This window comes from Branchiostoma lanceolatum, chromosome 2 (genome assembly GCF_035083965.1).
Source record: "Branchiostoma lanceolatum isolate klBraLanc5 chromosome 2, klBraLanc5.hap2, whole genome shotgun sequence".
NCBI lineage: Eukaryota > Metazoa > Chordata > Leptocardii > Amphioxiformes > Branchiostomatidae > Branchiostoma > Branchiostoma lanceolatum.
Genome location: NC_089723.1, coordinates 24,811,429 through 24,832,705, shown reverse-complemented (window position 1 = coordinate 24,832,705; position 21,277 = coordinate 24,811,429). Strand labels below are relative to the sequence as shown.

General features: G+C 39.0%; 1 protein-coding gene across 1 annotated transcript in view; it reads left to right on the top strand.

Annotated features, from left to right (window-relative positions):
* Positions 1–1,607: 1,607 nt before the first annotated feature.
* LOC136426950 (uncharacterized) overlaps positions 1,608–21,277 on the top strand; it is a 32,545-nt gene continuing 12,875 nt past the window's right edge. Inside the window, exons 1-27 of the mRNA XM_066415668.1 lie at positions 1,608–1,736; positions 5,022–5,104; positions 5,949–6,121; positions 7,330–7,489; positions 7,985–8,044; positions 8,499–8,692; positions 9,048–9,282; positions 9,681–9,859; positions 10,439–10,688; positions 11,141–11,296; positions 11,829–12,007; positions 12,385–12,475; positions 13,356–13,552; positions 13,804–13,894; positions 14,577–14,759; positions 15,260–15,414; positions 15,747–15,879; positions 16,440–16,586; positions 16,865–17,016; positions 17,157–17,295; positions 17,607–17,747; positions 18,087–18,247; positions 18,510–18,688; positions 19,442–19,536; positions 19,988–20,088; positions 20,529–20,714; positions 21,070–21,202. Of these exons, the coding sequence (XP_066271765.1) occupies positions 5,023–5,104; positions 5,949–6,121; positions 7,330–7,489; positions 7,985–8,044; positions 8,499–8,692; positions 9,048–9,282; positions 9,681–9,859; positions 10,439–10,688; positions 11,141–11,296; positions 11,829–12,007; positions 12,385–12,475; positions 13,356–13,552; positions 13,804–13,894; positions 14,577–14,759; positions 15,260–15,414; positions 15,747–15,879; positions 16,440–16,586; positions 16,865–17,016; positions 17,157–17,295; positions 17,607–17,747; positions 18,087–18,247; positions 18,510–18,688; positions 19,442–19,536; positions 19,988–20,088; positions 20,529–20,714; positions 21,070–21,202 (3,952 nt within the window). The 5' untranslated portion in view covers positions 1,608–1,736; position 5,022. The remainder of the gene's footprint in view (positions 1,737–5,021; positions 5,105–5,948; positions 6,122–7,329; positions 7,490–7,984; positions 8,045–8,498; positions 8,693–9,047; positions 9,283–9,680; positions 9,860–10,438; positions 10,689–11,140; positions 11,297–11,828; positions 12,008–12,384; positions 12,476–13,355; positions 13,553–13,803; positions 13,895–14,576; positions 14,760–15,259; positions 15,415–15,746; positions 15,880–16,439; positions 16,587–16,864; positions 17,017–17,156; positions 17,296–17,606; positions 17,748–18,086; positions 18,248–18,509; positions 18,689–19,441; positions 19,537–19,987; positions 20,089–20,528; positions 20,715–21,069; positions 21,203–21,277) is intronic.

Below are 21,277 nucleotides of genomic sequence, written 5' to 3'. Positions count from 1 at the left end.
CAGAGGTCGGCTGAGAAATCGCCACACATTATCAGCATTAGAAAAGACGGTATAAAATTTTGTCCCCCTGACATCTTCTTTCCATGTTTGAATGGAAAATCCACTAGATCCACCATGTGTTGAATGGTTACGTCTATAGAATACGATTTCCTCACGATGGTGACATTTAGCAATAAAAATGGAGAAGACTTCGAAACTTGTTTTGCATATTGTGTGGGCGGGGCTGTTGACAACACAATTTGTGACCGGCATGATTCACTGAGCTTGAGGTTCAAAGGTCAACGACAGAAACATGTACATGTTTATTCATAATTTTTTGGCAAATGATGTTTCTTCATCTAAAAGAAATATCTCTCGGTTTTTTGTATATTCAAAATTTGAATAATTTTTTTAAACATGAATTTTATACTCAGTCACTTACCCTTTTTTGTGTGTAAGATAGACGAACCTTCATCTGACCTAGCGTTGTTACACTGTCTCTGAAAACATGTTTGTTGGTTGTTAGCGGAATAATTTGAAGTTAAATCTTGCCATCTGCCGACAAAGATTTCGCGCTATTTTGTGTTGATTTTGTTGTTGTGAAAACCGTGTGCACTGTCTGTGTACCTGTAATTGTGCGTCTGTCCCCGAACCGATAACAATGGACCTGACGAGTTCTCTTTGCACAGCACAACACAACACCTGCCTGATTGAATACATGCACGGAACCTGTCCTAGCGTATCTGGTTGGTTAGTTGATTGGCTGGTTGGCTGGCTGGTTAGTTGATAGTTAGTTGATACTAATAATCAGTTTGGAAACAGGATAGATCCCAGAGCTTTGAATACATCTTCATGGCACCATTTGTTTGTGCCTTGTTCGTGGAAAGCTTAATTATACACTCTCACCACACTTTCCCTTCATTCCTGTTTCACACTACACTTGTTTTACATAAAACTTTCTTTGATAGCTAAAGCTATCTTTATGAATTTCATTTCATCGCTACACCTTATATTAGTTTTAGAAAAGAAGGGATGGGAAAAGGGCTTGTCCCCATATCATCTTTCTTCCAAACTACAGAGGGAGGAGGGAGGAGGGGAGATCAACTAGATCCACCATGACAGGTGTTGGATGGTTCTGAACAAAGGAATAGCAGTTTGCTTGTGACATTTAGCAATAAAATGACAAAGTCTACGAAACTTGTCTTACATGTTGTGGAACCCATGTACTTCACACAGACTAAGTGGAACTTGGGTGTGACTTTATTTATCATCATACCACACTGCAGACCAATACTACCTGGTTTGCATATTGTTCAAAGCTCACTACATCCAAAGAGAGCAGGAAAACAATACAAAAATGACAGTCATTTTTTCATAAATGGACGTAAGGATGATCATATTCATGAGCTTGCCATGCTAGCTCTCAAGGCCTGCACATCAGTATTGCAACTTCCCCGCTTAGTGTTCACACCAAACGTTCATGATGATTTTCAAGGTTACGTCAGCAGCCCGATATTTTCGGCATCGACACCTGCAATTAGTATCATCACATGGGGCAGTCACGTGTGCAGAAAAATAATAAGAGTGCAGTTGCTATGCAACTTCTCCACATACCAGAGCTCCCCTGTGAGGCAGCGAGGGAGCGGGGCACGGGCTTCTGCACGACTCGACATTTGAAGAACTTGCAGGAAGAGGCGGAGAGGATAAGAATCCAGATCTGATAGAGAGGGGGTTAGGTTGCGATCAGCCTCCCTGAGGTAGGTGCATATATGGAATATTTATTTTCTCTAACTTCTCTTAAGCTTTATTGCTTCTTCATTGAAAAATTGAGAAAATATTCATGATAGTAACGGTGTCACCCCATTGACTTGATAGCTAAAGGGTTAAGATGAATTAGTAAGAACTGCCTGTTTTGCGGTTCAACTTTTGATAAATTGTAGCATTTTAAAATTTGTCCCGGGATTTTCTCCCGAAAAGAAGCTTAAAAGTGCGCGAATTTCCTCCATGTCAACTAGAGGTTTATTTCAACTAAGGGACATGGCATTGTATCTATATGGTGCTACAATCAAGTATTGCCCCAGAGTTGTGAAAATATGAACGACAACTTAAAGCTGCTGGTCTAAGCACTGCGTATGTCGGACAGTTACCGCAAAACTTATTGCTGCAACAAGCAGACAGAAGGTGTGGTAGAAACCGCGACGAATTTGCACCGCTGAAATAGCACCGCTGAGTAAGCATGATCCGAAAGACGCAATTTCTAGAATTGTAAAAAAAAGTTAGAATCGAGCATCCATATGAACCTTTGACAAATTTAGACCATACCGCTATCATGCCAAAGAATTGGGTTACAGAATGTCTATATATGAAAGGAATGCTCAAATGCATATAGTCACTTTCCCACTATCGTTGACTAACGATAGACTTAGAGATGCATATCATATTCTTCTAGCCGATCAGTTTGTCCAATTGTCTTCGGTTAATCGTCGGTGGCTCATGTTTTTTTTACCTGCCATTTAAGGCTAAATTGTAGTTTGCGGCCTAAAACCTCGACTTTCCAACCCGACGAAATTTCAGACAGTTCTACGCACCCATCTCGAGCTCAATTTGCATTCTCGAAGGATTCTTACCGGCGATTCAAGCGACATTTTACTGCTAAGGTTTTACTGGATTTACCGTTCGCACATAAGAGTGGTATTAGCTACAAGACAGTCCATCCATGTCACCTTTTCCTCCCTTGTTTTCCTACACATCCTGCCATATTGGTCACATTTGGCGTAACAGGTGTGTGTTATTTCATCAGCATGTGGTGCGTCATTATCGGGATAAGTTTGCACGTCAGTCTCATGAATTATTCAGGTGAAGAAGCATCGGCGCGCCCGTATCATCACACTGAAAAACAGATGTTCCAAGGGCACTGGGGGTGATTACCACAGGAACATGACTCCATTGTCCGACACACATGTCTTTTTATTGTTCATGTGGCCTTCTTCCCTTTTCCATCACCAGACATTTTTGGAAAGTCCTATTTTAACCTCCTTGTGTTGACATTCTCCAATTGCTACACGTGTAATGTGCTGGTATGTGTAAGGTTGGCGAATTGGGAACAGGATTATAAATATGTCTCCATGGACAGAACATATGCAACTAAAGATTGAGGGTGTTGATTTCTAGATAAATGTCAGTTTATTTTTAGTAAAGATTAATACAATACTTTTGATGCTGCTTAAGATACTCTATCAATCGAAGCACTGGACGACGATTTATTAGCGAAGATTATTTTAAAAAAATGCGTTGTGTCTGTTTGAGGCCGTTGACGACTTGCTCTTCTCTGCTTTTTAACCATTTTCAAAAGAAGTGTAGCTTCAAAGTAACTTGTCCCTTTGCTCCCAAGAGACAATTCTGCGGTCTTTTTTGTCAATGTTATTTAATAGTTCCATCTCGTTTTGCTTTTCGTTGGATTTCAAAACCGTAATCAGCAGGTTGGTATATGTTTGCGGGAGAGTTGTGTTTTACAGCATGTTGACGGTTTGCAGCTTACGTTATTTTTGCGTTTGTGCCCCGGCCTGACAATCTAAATGTATGAAACTGTTGAGAAATTAAAAAGGCAAATGGACACCTATCCAGCACAAATGCAAACCTAAGGTTTAGAAATGAAAAGTTTCCTCATTTCTTCCAAGGGATGATTCGATATTTTGTGTATACTTTTCACTCTATATATCTCCTAGAAAGATATACTGCCGTTATCACGTCATCAATATTTCAATATCTTTTACAGCTTTTTTAGGATAATTTTCTGCTTCAAAGCTAATGACTCCCCCTCCAATTAGCTCTTCCCATTAACATGATGAGTCTGTACCCGCAGCTCATCTATAATTCAGCACGCTTTTGTTGAAAACTCCTGCTCTTTTGTGTTAGACATGCCTAAAAGCATGTCTACTAATGAAAGGTATAACGAGAGTAGAAGTCAGCTCCTTGCAATACAAAAGCTTTGAAGGTTGCCCATTGTTAGTGCATCGCGACTTTTGTGTGGCATACGAGAGCCCATATTAAGTGGAGTGGCTTTTACGCGAACTGCTCACTTTTGCAGCATATGACAGACAGGTGTTCACCCTTGGCATGACCCGCTTATAGAAGAACTTTATTGCACGACAATTGTACATGGCACAAGGTATGGCAAGAATTCGTTAACATAACAAAAAATGGAAGTATAGTATAAGACTTAACATCATAATTACTAATACAATACAATAAGGGCTAGCATATGTTTTCGATATTGTGTTATAATCATTGATTTAATCATACCTGTAGATGAAGCCTCTACCAGGCCCCAGAAGTTGCTGGGAAGAGTAGAAATTAGCAAAATAGACAGATAACATATCAGAGGAGTTAGCCGGCCGGGAGCACAGTTTGCCTCCCCAGCCGGCTAACTCTTCTGACATGTCATTTGTCTGATCTTCCCAGCCACCTCTGGAGCCTGGGTAGAGGCTATGTACGTTATCTATTAGCAAGCATTTATATTTCATGGCACGAGCGAAAACCGACAATCACATACATGTCAGAAACGATGGAAAATACAAGAACTTTTGATATTTCTGTCAAGGAATCCTATGACACTGAGCATTCAGTTTTCAAACATCTAAGAAATCCTGACTTTATGATCAGAACATGATCATCATCTTACCAGAACAGTAAGATCCAGCAAAATCCAAAGCAAGGTTTATTGGAATTTGAAATAAACCGACGACTTGTATCCACATGTATATCAGAAAACAGAAATGAAAATAAAGGAAGTGAAGTTTTAAAGACAGCAAGCCTTAGGGAAATATTGACAAAACATATTAAGGTGGAGTCTCGGCTTGTGGATTTACTTTTAATTAGAAAGTAGAACTTGGTTAAAAGATGGTGAAAACGTTTGCCGGAGAAATGTTACAGCCATGAAAGAATCGGTCGACCCTGCAGCCACATTTGCAGGACTTTTGAAAACTGCATTGCAATGTTTCCAAATGATTTACATTATGATTTGGTTTCTGGTTTCATTTCAGGATGACTCGCGCGAAGTTTAAGTGTGGGCCGGATCTACTGGCCACCCTTCTACTGCTTACTATAGGAATCGGCGGCGCAACAGGTAAATCCAGCAATCATTAAGAATAGACGTATTGATCCCACTAGTAATTTCCAGCAAAAGTATAATTATAGGCAGCGAAATTACATGAATGTGTTTCATCCGACAAAATTTAGAAGGTGATTTTTTGGGGTCATATTAGGCAAGCAGTGGGGCACGTTTCGCTTTACAAAATGGCGCATGTATAGTTCCCCTTTGACGGAGAGTTTTATAAATGCACGCTGTTTTGCTGCAATCAATTAAGTTCTGTTCTGTTCTCTTCTGTTCTTGTACATGTTTGTCATGTGTTTCTTGAAATCATGGTTAGTATGGAGATGACACTTATCACTATCTACTAAGTTGCACAGGCCACAGCCTTGATATGTAGACAAATTTTTCGGGCATTTGCAAATTGTCTATGACGAAACTGTGATCCGTCAAGCTAACGTTATGGAATATCAGTGGGAGAGTCGTTTCGTAGTGGTATATACAACAGAGACAGATGCATATATAATGGCCCAGTTCATTGTTATAAAACTCGGGACCTGGCGAGTCTAGTTTTGGTACGCTGATAATGTTGTTCCTTAGGGTACCGCTAGGGGCCGTTCATAACTGAATACATCATCCTTCCCAGTGATGTATGGTTCTAGTGGTTCTACATGAAATCTTTTCACAAAAGCTCTCGAGACCAATAGAAACGCCTAGTGTAAAATCCAGTTTGTTAAAGTACTTTTCGAAACTTCCCTTCCCAGTAATATAATTATTTTCAGTTCTCATCTACTTTCGGAAATTAAGGAAGATATTATATCAATTGTCCATAATTTCTGATGATGGATTTCATTTCATTTCATAAAAATTAATGTCTCAGGCCAGATAACGTCACTTGTAAAACATCTTGACGGGGACGTGCTGAAAGATGGAGAATACAACCGGGTGGAACTGTTGTTAAAGGCAGACCAGACCATCCCTGCAGGGAGTTATGGTATAGACCTGTACCTTTCAACAGACGCGGCCTTGGACCCGTTGAGCGACAGACTCTTGGTGAGTGACGCTTACAACTGTGGTTGCATACAAGTAGACAGGACAACATGCAGTCGTCTACAGGCGTAAAACACAATGTTGTACCACAACGTTCACAGATATCGCTGTTCTGAAATTGCGTAACCCAATTATTTGTCCATTGTCCTTGAAGGGGATTAGATCAATTTCACAGCGCTTAATTCACACGCGGTGAATCCTGTTATAGAGACATTTAATATCTGCATGGCTGCGATTGTTACAGGGAAATGACTGCCGAAAAATATTGTTACTGGCTGGTTATAAGTCAGGTAACGTTACTACTTTTTTGCATCGAAACAACTGACAACATGCTAAACTTTTGGCGGGAAAAGAACCTGCTCCTTTAATTAGTATGATTATATGTAACGATTCTTCTACCTGACAGGAAAACTATACGGGGCAGGCTGAATAGTCATCGATATATCGGTCATTGTCTCTTTAAGGATAGTAAAAGCGGGAGGGGAGACTAATTTTTCCGGAGTTTGGACCTCCGCCGAATTAAACTGCGAGAAAATGTATTTCACTCCTTAACCAGAATACTAGTACTATAGTGACTTATGGAAACGTTGTGTGAGAGAAAAACAATGATTTCACCTCGGTGGTGTACGAAGTATACAGACACACGCTAAGGGCGTTACCGTATTCCAAATACCCTGTGCAGCACCAAAGAGCTGCAGTACAAGCTTATCTTGATAGATGTCGCTACGACACAACAGGGAGCATCCTTCATTTGCATGATCAGTCTGATGAGTTTGGCTCGCTGACTGTTGGGCATGCGACAAACCTAAACGTGCTCCTACCACAACCAATATGTGTTGCATGTACTATTAAAGTACTGAGTGACAGGTCAGGTTATAACTTTCTCAGGTAAGGGCAGGGAAAGGTTTGTTGAAACCACATAGCATACAAATCTCCTTTAAAGTAAATGTAAACTGACTAGCTTATATATATATAGATTATGAAACGTTTACATCGTGTTTATTCATGTTTATTCATCTGAAGTATAGCCAGTGGGTGCCCATCTGAGCAATGAGACTGTTGTTATCACCGTTGCGGCACCTCCTTGATCACGGTTTTAATATTCCCATTTTACGTCCCTTCCAAAAAACAGATGCAGCTCTAACCAGGATACCCTTCCTCAGATTCGAATAACTTTCATTAAGTTACTTTAAGTTTGCACTTCCACACAGATGAGTCAAGACCGGACACCTGAGATCCAGAATGGTTGGCTGGTGGACCTGAGTCAGCTGGACGTACTGGTGCAGTCTGGGGACTGGACACAGAGGGAGAGGGATGGAATCTGTGGACAGTCTGACAATGCTGGCCTTATTGTCCACATCTATAACACAAGTAAGCCAACAAGTAACAGGTATAAAAATATACTGCCTGTATAGGTTCATTGATTTATTACCAGGAGTCAGTGAGTTTATGTGTTTACTAAAGTTAATACTTATCATGTGGGTTGTCTTGATGAGACTTCAAAATGATTTTGGACCCCCAAGCAACTTTCTATGGTACTGCATCAGAATTTCTAGTTGTCATGTGCTGAATACGGATAATTCTCACAATTTGTGGTTTGTAGAATTGTGGTCGGGAAGGGGTGACATAATTTTGAGCCATCTAGTTTTGTTCTTAGTTAGAACATAACACCATGATAGCGTTTATTGGATTACCTCTGAGCCCAGGAGTAGATGACCTCCAATCTGCCCTGCATACTGATAATTCATCCAGTCAAAAGAAAAAGGGGATGGGGATTGACCAATACTGCTCTGCAAACTCTGGTCCCTGGACCACTTGTAAAAAAAGAACATGCAGAAAAACTGAATACATTTTTTTCTTTTCCAGCTGCTGATATTGTCCTTGATGTAGAATACACCCAACCAGTCAAGATCATCTGTGAGGGAGGTGAGACATCCACTTAGACAAGAGTTTAGATTCAAGCCACTATTGCCAGTTAACTTTACATTTGAAAACCCAGGAGGACACCAGGAGTCTACCAGAATTATTTCTTAAACAACAAAAAATCCTTCGTCTGATAAAATGAGTTAACGTTAGATTATCTTCCAGCACATTCCTAAGTTTTGCCAGCATTGTATTACACAGACAGAACTCACTGAAGTGACCTTGCAAGATATAGTGAAGATTTGGGGTCATTGATGCTATTGAAATCTCTGACCGTTTACAAAATTTATCCAGTTTCTTGAGTAACTTTTGTATTCAGGATATAGTGAATACTGTAGCATGTTAATTCTTTTCACACTCAGGGCATGATTCAGAATACAATTTTTGTCAGAATGCACCTGATAAAGAATGCGAACTAATTTGGATTATTCTGCTGTATTGTTGTGTGTATATTCAGATTATACTGCGCTGTCCAAGGCCAGTGTGTCCCTTGGTCCCAATGACCGTCTGCACGTGGACACGGACATCGTCCTGACTGTAGACGTCACTGTGCACAACTTCAACATGGAGCCGTTTCCAGCTGACCAGGACAACTTCCAGCTGCAGGTGTACGTCAAGGAGGACATGGATCCAACAGCTTCACCTGTCAAGGTAGAAACATCGTCATGATACATTAAGCTGAACACAGGTGTATGGTAGCATGAGCCAACTACTTTTTGTGTGGAAGGGGGCAATCTCAGAAATTGTATGACTTCAACAAGGAGGTTTTAAAATGACATTGTTTTAAGATGAATGTTATTACATCTACATGTATCTATCAATATGCTTTAATTTATTAACAGTACATTTAATTTATCAAAAGATTTTTATATTAAACCTCAAAACTTGAGTGCATTCCTTAACATCTATTCTTTTCAGTTGATTTCCATACGTGACATCACAGGAGTTTCGGATCCGGAATTTCTAAAATTTCAAATTCAAAATTTTTTTTTTCTGTCATCTATAGATCTCCACTGCAGTGTTGTGGTACCCTCCTGAGGCCTTCCTTCCTCTACAACCAGGGAGCAGTAGGTCATTGAAGGGGGTAAAGGTCAGAGTTCGTCTCCCAGCCAACCAAGCCAGCAGGCAGGAATACTTTATGGTGAAGGTGGTGCCCCCGGTCGGGAGGTCAGATGATGTGGGTAATGATTTCGCCGTTGCCCCGGAGACTGGACTGATTGACAGCACTATAGGAACTAGCGGTAATTCTACAATATTACTTTCAAATTGTTATAAATAATGCTGCATATACGTAGCTAGACCACTGAACATTCAATCACACTTGTCTGGTCACTTGCATGTAACTACTTCACCGAATAACAGACTGAGTATAAGTAACCCATAACTGAACATATATATTTTGATTACATAGATTCTTTTATCAATATAGTATGATAATGACTATTGTGCTTAACTTTTATAAAGACCGTAATGTGCAGGTGAAATCTGAAGTTTGGTGACAAATAAGTTGAGGAAGTCTAAGTCTTGATGTTTTGAATGAATGAATATCAAGTCTCCCTCAAATCATGTAAAATAGTCAATGACATTTTCTTCAATGTATTATCACGTTGCAGTTTTTAATGATTCCCAACCTTTACAGAGTACCAAGACGCAGTGGTGACAGCCTTCAGTCTGGATCCTCCAGTGTTCCTCAGCGATGATGACCAGGTTGTCATCAGTGCGGAGGTGGACGTTACCGTGGGCTCCAGCGCACAGCAGGTCGACGTCGGGGAAGTAGACCCATCATACGCTGCAACCTTGTACTGGTCCATGAGTCAGGTAATCAAAGTTATTTGATTTCTATACAGTTTAAATGTTCACTTGGAAGTTCATCTGTGTTAGTAGAAGTCATTCTGAATAAAAGTTGAACTGCAATTGCCAACACAAAGTCCAATTTTTGTGTTGGCAATTGCAGCTCAACTTTGATTCAGAGTTTAAATGATATTGATTGAGTTGTATGGCTCAGAGGGAAGGACCATGAATTACGAGAGGAGGCTTGGAAATAAAGATGTTGGTTGAACCAGGTCCCCTTTTTTTGGGTCAGCAGTTTTCCTAATTTCCTTTGGATGGCTGCTTCTGCATCTAAGACAGTTACTGTTAAAGCACAGAGTTCATCAGACTTGTGCAGTTTGTACCTGTAGGATTTACACTTCTATACTGCTTAACTGTGTCAACAAACAGAACAAATCAAACTGGTTAAACTTGAATGTGCATATTTTTGTAGGATCCCTTACAACAATGCACACTCAATAACCTGCTCTTAGAATTGAGATTTCATTAAGCCAACACTGGAGATCTGAAGCAAAATCCCATATGTGCTTTCATCTGCTAACTCTACCAGGTGATTTTGTTTCACAGGATATGGGAGCCAACACTAGGATTGAGTCAGGCATTAACCTGGTGGTGAATGGCTACCCTGTGCGCAGTGGAGAAGGGCCTGTAACACACACCATCGCGAGGACGGGGACCATCTCCGTGCCATCGGACCCAAAGTTCTGCGGGAACGTGTATGCCATCCTGGTTGCTGATTCCCAGAAGTCTCTGCAGGACCCAGACAGAGCTGACAACATAGCAGCCATCCCCGTTCTGATTCAGTGTAATCCGTCAGGTATAGTGATTGAAGTACAATCATCATATTTGTTAAATTTGCTACACAAATAGAGTGAAATTGTTACATACTGGTAAACTCTTCTAATAGGCCAATGTTGAACATTGAGTTATCAATATACAAATGTACAATGAAGTCTTGACTTAAATCTCTACCCATAAATATTGACATCCTGGTATGTTGTATTTTAAGACATCAAATGATGTCATGATGCTTAAAGGGTTGTGGGATAGAAAGATGATTGATCAAGAAAACTTGATTGATTAAGTATCATTTAGTTAGACGGGAAATATGGTTGGTATGCTGTCAAATTGTGTGTCTGTTGATGATCTAATTAAGATCCAAGTGAAAATCTGTGCTGAGCTTTGTGTGTACAATGAGGTTTATGTCTTTAACTTTTTGATGTGTACCTTTCTGAAAGTCAAACTGACAATAGCGTCTTTCCCTTGTAGATGTTTTTGCAGTGACAAGCCTGTCTGTGTCTGGACCCTCCAAGTTGTGGGCAGGTGTTGAGACAACCTTGATGTTAGACTTCCGTGTGGCGTGTGCAAGACCAGCATGTGACATCTCAGCTAGCTCTCAAGAAACATTCCATCTTGAGATTAGAGGTAAGATATTAGAAATGTACCCTTCAAACTTTTGAAAAGCTAGCTGTGCACCTGTGCATGCTTTGATGACAGCCATACAAAATAATATGCAGACTGAGTGTAAAATGTATCTACAAAATGTTGTTGTTGTGAGTCATATATTACCTCAAAAGTTGAAGATATGATTCAAAGGACATGAATGCACCCTATGCTTCACTTCATCAATACACTGCCTTGCAAAAGTTTGAATTGTCTGAACCTTCCTTTGTGATGAAATTATCATGACTTCTTACAGTCTGTTATAATTCTGTATTGATTACCACAGTGTCAATAAAGGATGGTACAAATGTCAATTTACAATGATTATAAGAACAAATTATCAGTTTAATCAAATACTGGATACTACTTCAACTGCTAGTATTACAACTTTTCACGTGACCAAAGTCCTTGATTAGGCTGACACTCTTGGCAACCATCATGTGACTTATTGGTAGATGATAGACAATTAATTATAAGATATATTAGATAATTTTCCTGTTTTCAAAACCATTAGGAAATGGAGGACAGCAGGATTCCTGGGCAGTCATCAATTCTGGTTGGATGGAGGGAACTATCATGCCTGGTCTCATCTACCCATTCCAAGGTGACATTGAGAACAGCACAGTTACAGTGTCTGTGACTCTGCCTGTCACAGTAGACCCCACAAAATGTCGAGATCTTAGTAGGCTGGAGGTGAGTCATAAGCCAATGCTGCAATTTAGACTTCACACACAGTGACAATAATGGTTATGCTTACTATTTTGAGATCAAATGTAAAAGTTTCCCAACTTTACATAATGACACTTTTTTTAGAATTGCTACAATAAATTCTGAGGGCATTAGGGGTTACAATCAAACCACCAATTAAGTCATACCTTGCATTGTACAAGAAATAGTCAAATCCTTATTAATTTTTTAGAATAAAGAGTAATGTCTCTTTTCAAGTTTCCCATTGTCTATAGGATCATGACAGCAGAAAATTTGAAATCATGTCAACTTTTGTTTCCTCATAGTTTCACTGTCAGGTTCGCGTGTTCAGCGCTAATATGCGGATGTACTTTGGGTTGCAGGTCGTTGTGTCAACAGGCCCAGGTACCGCTGAGACGGATAGTTACAGTGACAACAATGTGGCTCAGGTTTCAATGGCATATCAATGCAGCGGTAAGCAGATAATTCTCCTAATTTCAAATGACAAAACTATCAAAACTACTGCATTCTGTCTTGTTTGTATTCACTTAGTATTTGTGTATATACAGGTGTATGCATATGTACCAGGTGTAACTACCAAGGATACATTTGTATACCCCTGGCCAAAATGTACAAACATTACAGGTACATTCTGGCCATGGGTACGTTCAGGCCTGTTACACCTGTTAACTTATAATTAACTCATGCTGACTTTATACCTAATACACTCCCACATCTAATGCTGTATCGGTCAGCAAACAGTGTTCCTCCAGTGTTTTTTGGTTTTGTGCTGCTGCTTCCATCTCATTGTTTGGAATTCCACTGTTTAACTCTTGCTGAGAGATATATCTTTTTGAAACATATTTCTTCTCAATTCAACTTTCACCTTGTCTAGTCTTGATTAGGCATCATTGTATTTGTCAGCAACCTGCATTAAGACTTTGGACCTAAGTCTAAGATATGATAAAGATTCGAAGATTTAAGAAAAATACAGTGTAGTGGAAGTGGTTTGCAGACTCACTCTCTAACTGGCAACTCAGGTGCTGGAGTCTTGTTCCACAGACCCAAGCATGCTGATGTAGAATACAGTATATTGAACTTGTAAGTAAGAAAAATGTTAGTCTTTGTTCCCAACATCTGCTGGTAGATTAGAAGATGGTCATGAAAACATAGCCTTCTTCTGCATTACATATGTTTGACAGTTAGACTTGACATTTTTTTTAATCAAGTTCAGAAATCATCCTTCACATATTTGGGCCGCTGTATCCCTCCTTTACATATTCTTTTCCCTTGAGCAAAGATTGCAGTGTATGATGGTAATTGATTTTTCATTTACATATTTGCTATTTTGTAGACTTAATGGATCTTCGTGTGGACACAATGTCAGTCCTTGGTCAGACACTAACTCCTGGAATGGCCACCCCATTTGATGCCATCATACACACCACTGCTACTGGAACCAACGTTCTCAGCCAGTCAGATATCCAACATTACAAGTTCAAGTTCTTCTTGTCCAAGGACCAGATGTTGGATCCAGCTAAGGATATGGAGGTAAAGCCTGGACTGGGATCTTTAGTTTGTTTTAGATATCTTGTAAGTGTGTGTCTTAGATTATTCTTAAGCTGAGCAAGGTACCAAAATATGGACTCTTTGATAATTACTACATGTTCCTCTCTTTGTACCTGTGGCAAAAGTTATGAGTAAATTTGTTCTTTTATTGAGTGTGAATAAATGACTGAGATTGCTATATCTGTGATTAATGTGAGTAAGTGTGTACACCAAGTCTACTGCTTCTTCTGTAGGTACCCTACATCATGCCACTCTGGATGAGGCCTCTTTTGGGAGAGAGTGTCAATGGAGAGAACGTTGAAACAGAATTATTTGATGCCTCTGGTAAGTGCAAGAGTCCTCAGCATCTTTAATCCATACTGTTGTAGCCAATGTTTTGCACCCTTGGTATATTCTGATTTAGATGTAAACTGCCCTCTGAATTACTATATGTAAACTAAAATAATTGCAATAATTGTAATGGGACCAAATAATAAAATAATTTGGAAGGAATGTATGAAAATCTGTTGCCCTCTCTACAACACTTTACAGCTTTAGTATTGATATCTAACCTAGTATACTTTACAGAATCTCACGCTAGAAAGTTTTTGTGTGCTTATCAGAACAATTTCAAAAAACACAGTGGCTGTCACTGATTTGTGGAAAAAAAAGAAATATATTGTAAATATTCTCTCAGTGGTGCTGAAATATTGGTGACTGTTATGCACATGCTTTCCAAGATGTTCACACTATCCTTTTTCTGTATTAATTGTGAAATGATAGGGTGCCCAAATATCAGACACTATACTAATGATTGTGCATAGTGTTACACAATCTAGACAGAAATTTGGAACCTTTTTATATCTGATATAGATTTTGTTATGTGTACGCATTAATTTGAATCAAATTTGCTAGCCTAAGAGATACATTAGGTGGCCTCATACACTAATCTTTGATAGTTGATATTGTAATATACAGTACATTGTGAGGTGATACTAACAGCTATGTAACTGTTTGTATCATTCAGGACTGTTCATGCCAAAGACTGGGTATGAAGCCTTTTGTGGCGATGTATATGTGAGTATTCTTCTGGACACCTATGAGGTAGATCCATCAGACAATGTGATTGGCCAGCATGAGGAAGGATCAGAAGCCAACAATGCCTACACTACACCGGTACACGTGGACTGTCCACCTCCACCAAGTGAAGGTAAACCTTAAAGTTTGTTCAACCTGAGAATAGGAATGGACTGAAGTAAAGCCCATTTGTAATTTTGTTACATATCACTTCTCTGAATGAATGAGTCAAAACGCCAGTACCTGGTATTTTGTGGGAGAGTTGAGAAGTTTCAAGAATTGAACTATACTGGCAAAAAATTGATGGCATTTGTTTCGATGTGAAGGTTACAAAGTCAATGAAATGGCTTGAAAGTTCTGGAAAATCTACATGGACCCTTTATTTCTTCATGTCATTGAAAGTTTTACTGACATTTCATGATTTATTTTCAGATTGTTTTCTTAAAATGCTAGTGTCTTGACAAAGTTGGCATCTTTAAAAAGTTTGCAGAAGTTTTCAGGAATTCCATCAGTATTCCTATACCCCTGTGAATCAATGCTCTATGTCCCTTAAAGATTTGGTGTTTGTTTGTTAATGGATGTTTTCAAGGATGCTGTTACAATTGCTACAATTTTCTGTTTTGTCTTTCCAAGGTTCTTTCCCAAACCCAAGACTTGTTCTGTCCGAACCTAAGTTTCTCCATGACTACAAGCTCATCCCAGCACCCTTCCCTGTGACCTTTGACATTACCATCGCTAACCAGGGTATGACAACAACACAGCAGGGAGTGTCCAATTTTGAACTTAGAGTAAGAATGCATTTTCTGTAGCTTGAAATGTAATTGTTTGAATGTGTTTTTCAGCATCAGATGAAGTGTCTGGAAAATTATAATCCCAATTTGAAATGCTTGTGAAAGTTTATTGAAAAAGACAGGATTGCAAAAATATTCTTATCTTGATGAGAATACCTGATTCCAATAAATAGACAGATAAAAGATATTGAATAATTTGTGGTACAAAGATAAGGCTTGATAACGTTACTCAGTGATAATGTAGAAACACATCGGGTTTATTTGGTTGTTCCTGACATTGCAACTCTCTCTTTGAAACAGTCAATATATTCTGTCTTGTGTCTCCACAGGTCTACTACTCTGATGATGGTGACCTTGACCCAGCATGGGATGTTGCCTTTGATGTTGACTTTGGACCAGATGTGGTCAAGAAAGCTGCAAGGCTAGAGCCAGGAAAGTCCATGAGACTTACAGGATTGTCAAGTAAGAAAGGATGACTTAAAGTCTAATTTTCCTTGGGGGTATACGGACATTCAATCAATATTCTAATCTAGAATTAGTACTGCTTTTGCTATGAAAGGTATCTTGGGTTATAGTCTTGATGACAATGTACCAGGATTTTCAACTATTTAAAAGATACCTGTTTTGTGAGGGTTGTGTTGGGAGGTAACAATGCAGAATGTTTCTAGCTTATATCACCATGTGCATCATTCTATAAAATCTTTTTGATAGCTGTTTGTATTTGTAACAGATTTACAGATTTCGGGAATAGTATTACACTTAATAATTTCATACAAATGTATGTGTGACTGTTATGGGCTTATCCCGAGACTGACATTGCTATTGAATTCCTTCCATATGAAATGAATAAACATCAGGGTCTGCTATCCTGTATGTGAGTAGTCCGACTATTACACAAGTCAAAATGCCTTGAAATTTTGCTGCATATAATAGATCAAAATAGGTCCTATAAATAGATATAATCCAAGTTTACAGTGATGTTCACTACACAACTGTAGGATCCATGTGTATTTGTTTTTCAGTGACTGTAGATCCACAGTTGAGTCGACCAAGATGTCTACAGCTTGAATCCCCCCACCTGTTCATTGAGGTTCTGCCAGAAGACAGCACCCTTCCGGGGTATCTCATGCACACAGTGTCCGTCCCACTCAAGAAGATGTGTGATGCAGGTACATGTACAAATTATCAGATGTGAAGTTAGTCTAAGAACTACTTAACTAACAATCGCTATACCAGTTATTCTTTTAAAAGTAGCCTGTCTAAAACTACACAGCCAGGTCCATGTTTGGCATTTTGCAGTCATGCAGCTGCCCAAGCTTAAGGGACTGCCCTCAAGTAAAATTCATTGACTATCTATTTCTGATTAATCTGACCCAGGTCTACAACTAAGCAGAAGTAACAGAATTTAAGCAACAGAGGTCTTTACTTTCATTTGCTTTCCCCACAGTTGACATCTCCATAGAGGACTTCAATCTAGATGATGGCCCAGAGATCACTGCAGGGACGCCGAAGGTGTTCAACCTGCGCACACGTGTCTCAGCTGCAGGGCATGCCGTCCTCAACCGTTACAGCTACCATTTCTACCTTTCTCATGATGAGGTCAGTGTAATGTTAAAATCATCTTTAAAATGACCAGCTGTCTAATATGTATTCTTAAATCTTCATTGCATATCCTGTCATACTTTTCTAAGACAGTTGCCGATTGTTATAATCAACTGATGCCTTGCCTTCTGTTTCAGATTTTGGACCCAGAGGATATACAGATCCCCCATGAGCCATCAAGCACAGACCATACACAACTGAACCTGGAAATCTCCGGCCTCACCTACCACACACTCCAGCACAGCTTTGGTGGAGTTGAAGGACCACTAACTATAGGTCAGTAAAATCATATAGGGTAACCTTTTTTTCTTCAAATTGTCAAAGTGTACTGTACTTTCTTGAACCATCCAGTACAGTTGCTGTTAATCCTTGTATTTTGGTTTCCTATCTCTACATCTTTATAGTGAATATCTGTCTGACACTATGTTATGGTACCCAGTGCTGCTCTTTGATATTGAATTGATATTGATATTCAATCCCTCACACTAGTTTTATTTCAGATGTTTATTAATTCTATGACTACAATATTATTGTAACTTCAATTGAAAAAGTGATAATGTCTTCATTGTTGTTGTTGTTATATACAGATCAGTATTATCCATATGTGGGACACTACTGTGGTTGGACCTACCTTGGGGTAGAGGTCAGGATTGAAGAGGCTAGTGTTGTTGACCTCCGACCTTATAACAACATTCAGTTGAAGAGGGTCTTTCTCCAGTGTGATGGGGGTCAGCCAATTTTTTGTTGTTGTCTCTTTGATAATTAAAGGATCTTCAGAATATTCTACAGGTGCATCTGTGCCTCTAGATTTTCAGAGCGTAGCTTTGAAAAGCTTTAACTTTTAGATATATAAAAGAGTCTTGATTTTCAAATTTTGTGCCAATCAAGCAACAATGTAACTTATGATTAATGCTAGAACTTTTTTTGTTAATGACATCATGGTCAATGTTAGCAAACACATTGCATTTTCCTGGAAAGGGAATTTTTGCAGGAACAAACGATGTTCAAATTTGATGATTTGGCACACTTTACTTCTAATTATCTTTGTTCTTTTCAATGATTTTTAGATGGACTGGGCCTTAGTGATGTAACCTTTGACCCTGCACCTGCAAGGTATTATGCTGAGAATGTGGAGGTCAAGGCCAAGCTGACGTTCATGGTCACCAACCTGATGGGGACCAGGGACATTCCTGAAGTTCAGGGCAACGAGGTCAACTTCCATGTCAAGGTATGTCTTTCTACCATCAAAGCTTTGTGTAGACTAACACAAATATCAAAGTTGTTCTATAAATCACTGCAGAAGTAACAACATAACAAAATGTATGATATATGAACACACATAACCCATCAATTGTAATGAATGAACAAATTTGAAAGTTCATTGATGTATATTAGTAGCAAAACTACAAATAAAAATCTCTGATTTTTATTGAACAAAACCTGTTTCCTCTATGACTATCATGTGGTAAGTTCAGCTCTTGTTGTCCCAGTTCTACTTGTCAGATGACATTGTCTTTGATGGAGAGGATGAGGAGCTGCTTCTTGCTGACTTGGGTCTGAGTGACGAGCACACACAGATGATGAGAGATGGGCTGGCTAGGGACAACTCTCTCATCTTCAGGGACATCCCAGTAACATTCACACCAACAGCAGACATGTGTCAGAAGACGTATGTAGAGCCAGTGCATTATTGCTGCCTTCTTTATGTGTGTCATCAATTTATGATATGGGAGAAACAGTCCATGAAAACAGCATATCTTCATCCTCATAGCCATCATCATTATGCATCCTCTACTGTACCAAATTCTCTGGTGATCACAGAAATATAAAAGGAGTCCTGGAGTAAAATGGTAGCACAGCATACAAGTATAACTATTTGTAATTGAATCGCTCCTGAAGAGGTCAATGTTTAAGCAATTGAAATTTCGAGGTGAACTACATTTGGTTGTGTTGAAGTTAAGTATCAAACTTAATCATGGACTGTACCAACACAGATGAGCTTTCATGCTATTACATGTAATGTAATTCTCATTCCAAAAGTGTCAAATTAAAAGGGTGTCAAATTGATGGTTCCTAGCATTACTTTTAAACAGAATAATACAAAACCTGCTTCTGAGCTATTACGTTATCGCAGAACAGCTACATCTTGTTTTAAAAGATGCAACAAATTTCAAGGTGTATATAGAGTTTTAAATAGCAAATTCTGAATTCCTAATGAAAAAAACAACAACCAAGTAATCAGCCAAATGACAGAAATTAGCATATCTCTCCATCTTAGTGTCTGCTGATAGTCATAGGCTGTGTGGTATAAATTTTTGAAAAGTCAGGTCATCATAAGCATAAACTGTAAACTATAGCTAAGTATGTCTCAAATACATTTGGTGCATGATTGATGCTATTGAGTTCGGCTGATTTTGTACAGCCATCTGCTGTTTGCTGTGCTGAGGGGAGCAGGAATGGACGTTGCAGATGCAGTAGATGCCAACAACTTCAGAGCCATCCCTTTCCCTTGCTATGGTATGTATTTTATACAAAAATCTATCAGAGCTAAGGCAAGTTTTGTTTTATTCAGTACTCTATATTGTATATATAGCACTTAAGATGTGGATTGTAAAAGGGATAGATTACAAGTTATCAGCCAATTGTATCTATCTGTGACACCCCAAAATGAGACATAACAAACTGTCCCAGATTTATGCTCAATGCTGGATATTTGTAAGCACTAGCACTGGATAATTCATTGCTCATTTGTTTTGGTCTTTGTTTTTAAAATGTGTATTTCTCCATGCAATGATCCCACAATGGTAAGATGCCCTATTGATGGCTTACCAGGCATATGCATTTGCAGGTTAAACAAAGTACCTCACAGCAGAGTCTTTTCAAACTTCTGCAATCACTTTTCAAAATGTGCAGCTACCTTGTGATTGTATTCAGGTAATCCAAACAGTTTTGTTATTCTTACTTCCAGCTTCAGAGCCAGTCACAGACATCAGTGTCGGTACCTTTACGGTGAACTCTGCTCCAGATCCTAATGCAGACCTACCTGGCAGCTTCAGTCTCACTGCAGATGTAAGTCTTTAGATTTCAAAGTTGCTTGTGACAGTCCATGTCTATTTACATAATTTTATACAGAATATCTTTTATATTTATGTGTGGATGGTATTCAGCACCAAGGGCAGGTGTGTTTGTCTGTGTGGATGGTGTTCAGCACCAAAGACAGGTGTGTTTACTTGTGTGTGGATGGTGTTCAGCACCAAGGATAGGTGTGTTTACTTGTGTGTTGATGGTGTTCAGCACCAAAGACAGGTATGTTTGTCTGTGTGGATGGTGGTCAGCACCAAGGACAGGTGTGTTTACTTTTGTGTGGAAGATTTTCAGCACAAAGTAGTGTGTGACAGTCCATGTATGTTTACATATACAGAATATTTTACTGCTGTACTGCTATAAAAGAATATGTTGAGAAATGCTGATGCATGTATGATTTTGAATAATGATCTGTTTATCATCAGGTTACTCTTGGTGACTTGGAGGCCATCACAGATGACCCAGTGTTTGGCATAGAGTTCTACCTGTCCAATGACGACACCCTGGACACATCAGACCTGCCCTTAAACTATGACATCACAGCGCAGATTTCAGCTCTGAGTGACAACATCACTTCAGATGGAACAATTACCTTGGATGCAGGCAACTTGGTGAGGGAACAGAGTTTGATTATGTATTGTACATGAAGAAGGGTTCTAAAAGGTTTGGAAGTCTAGGGTAGCCAACAATGAAAAACACATTTAAGAATTTCAAAGCTAAGCAGTTTCAAAGCATTCATATCTTTGTACTTGGTCAAGAAAACTATTTAAAAGTAAAATGACATAAAAATAAAATGACAATGTATGTAATTCTAGAATACTGAATAAACAGACTGAGCAAAAAAACTACCATAGACCTTACATGTGTACATAGGCCCTCCCATACATACAGGCAAATAAGGCAAAAGTAAACTAGAGAAAGTAAAAGAAAATTCACAATTTTAAATGACCCTTTTGTTTTTATCAGCTGGTTCCCCCAGACTCCAGGTTCTGTGGATCAGTGTACATTTTGGTTCAGCTGGATCCTCTGAATGCCATCTCAGAAGCAGACAAACTCAACAATATCAAAGATGTGAGATTTACCTACAACTGTGACAATGGTGAGATTTCTTCGCCCCAACTTGATACGTCCCCTTTATTGATATGTCCCCTTTATTAATGCATGGAATTTACAT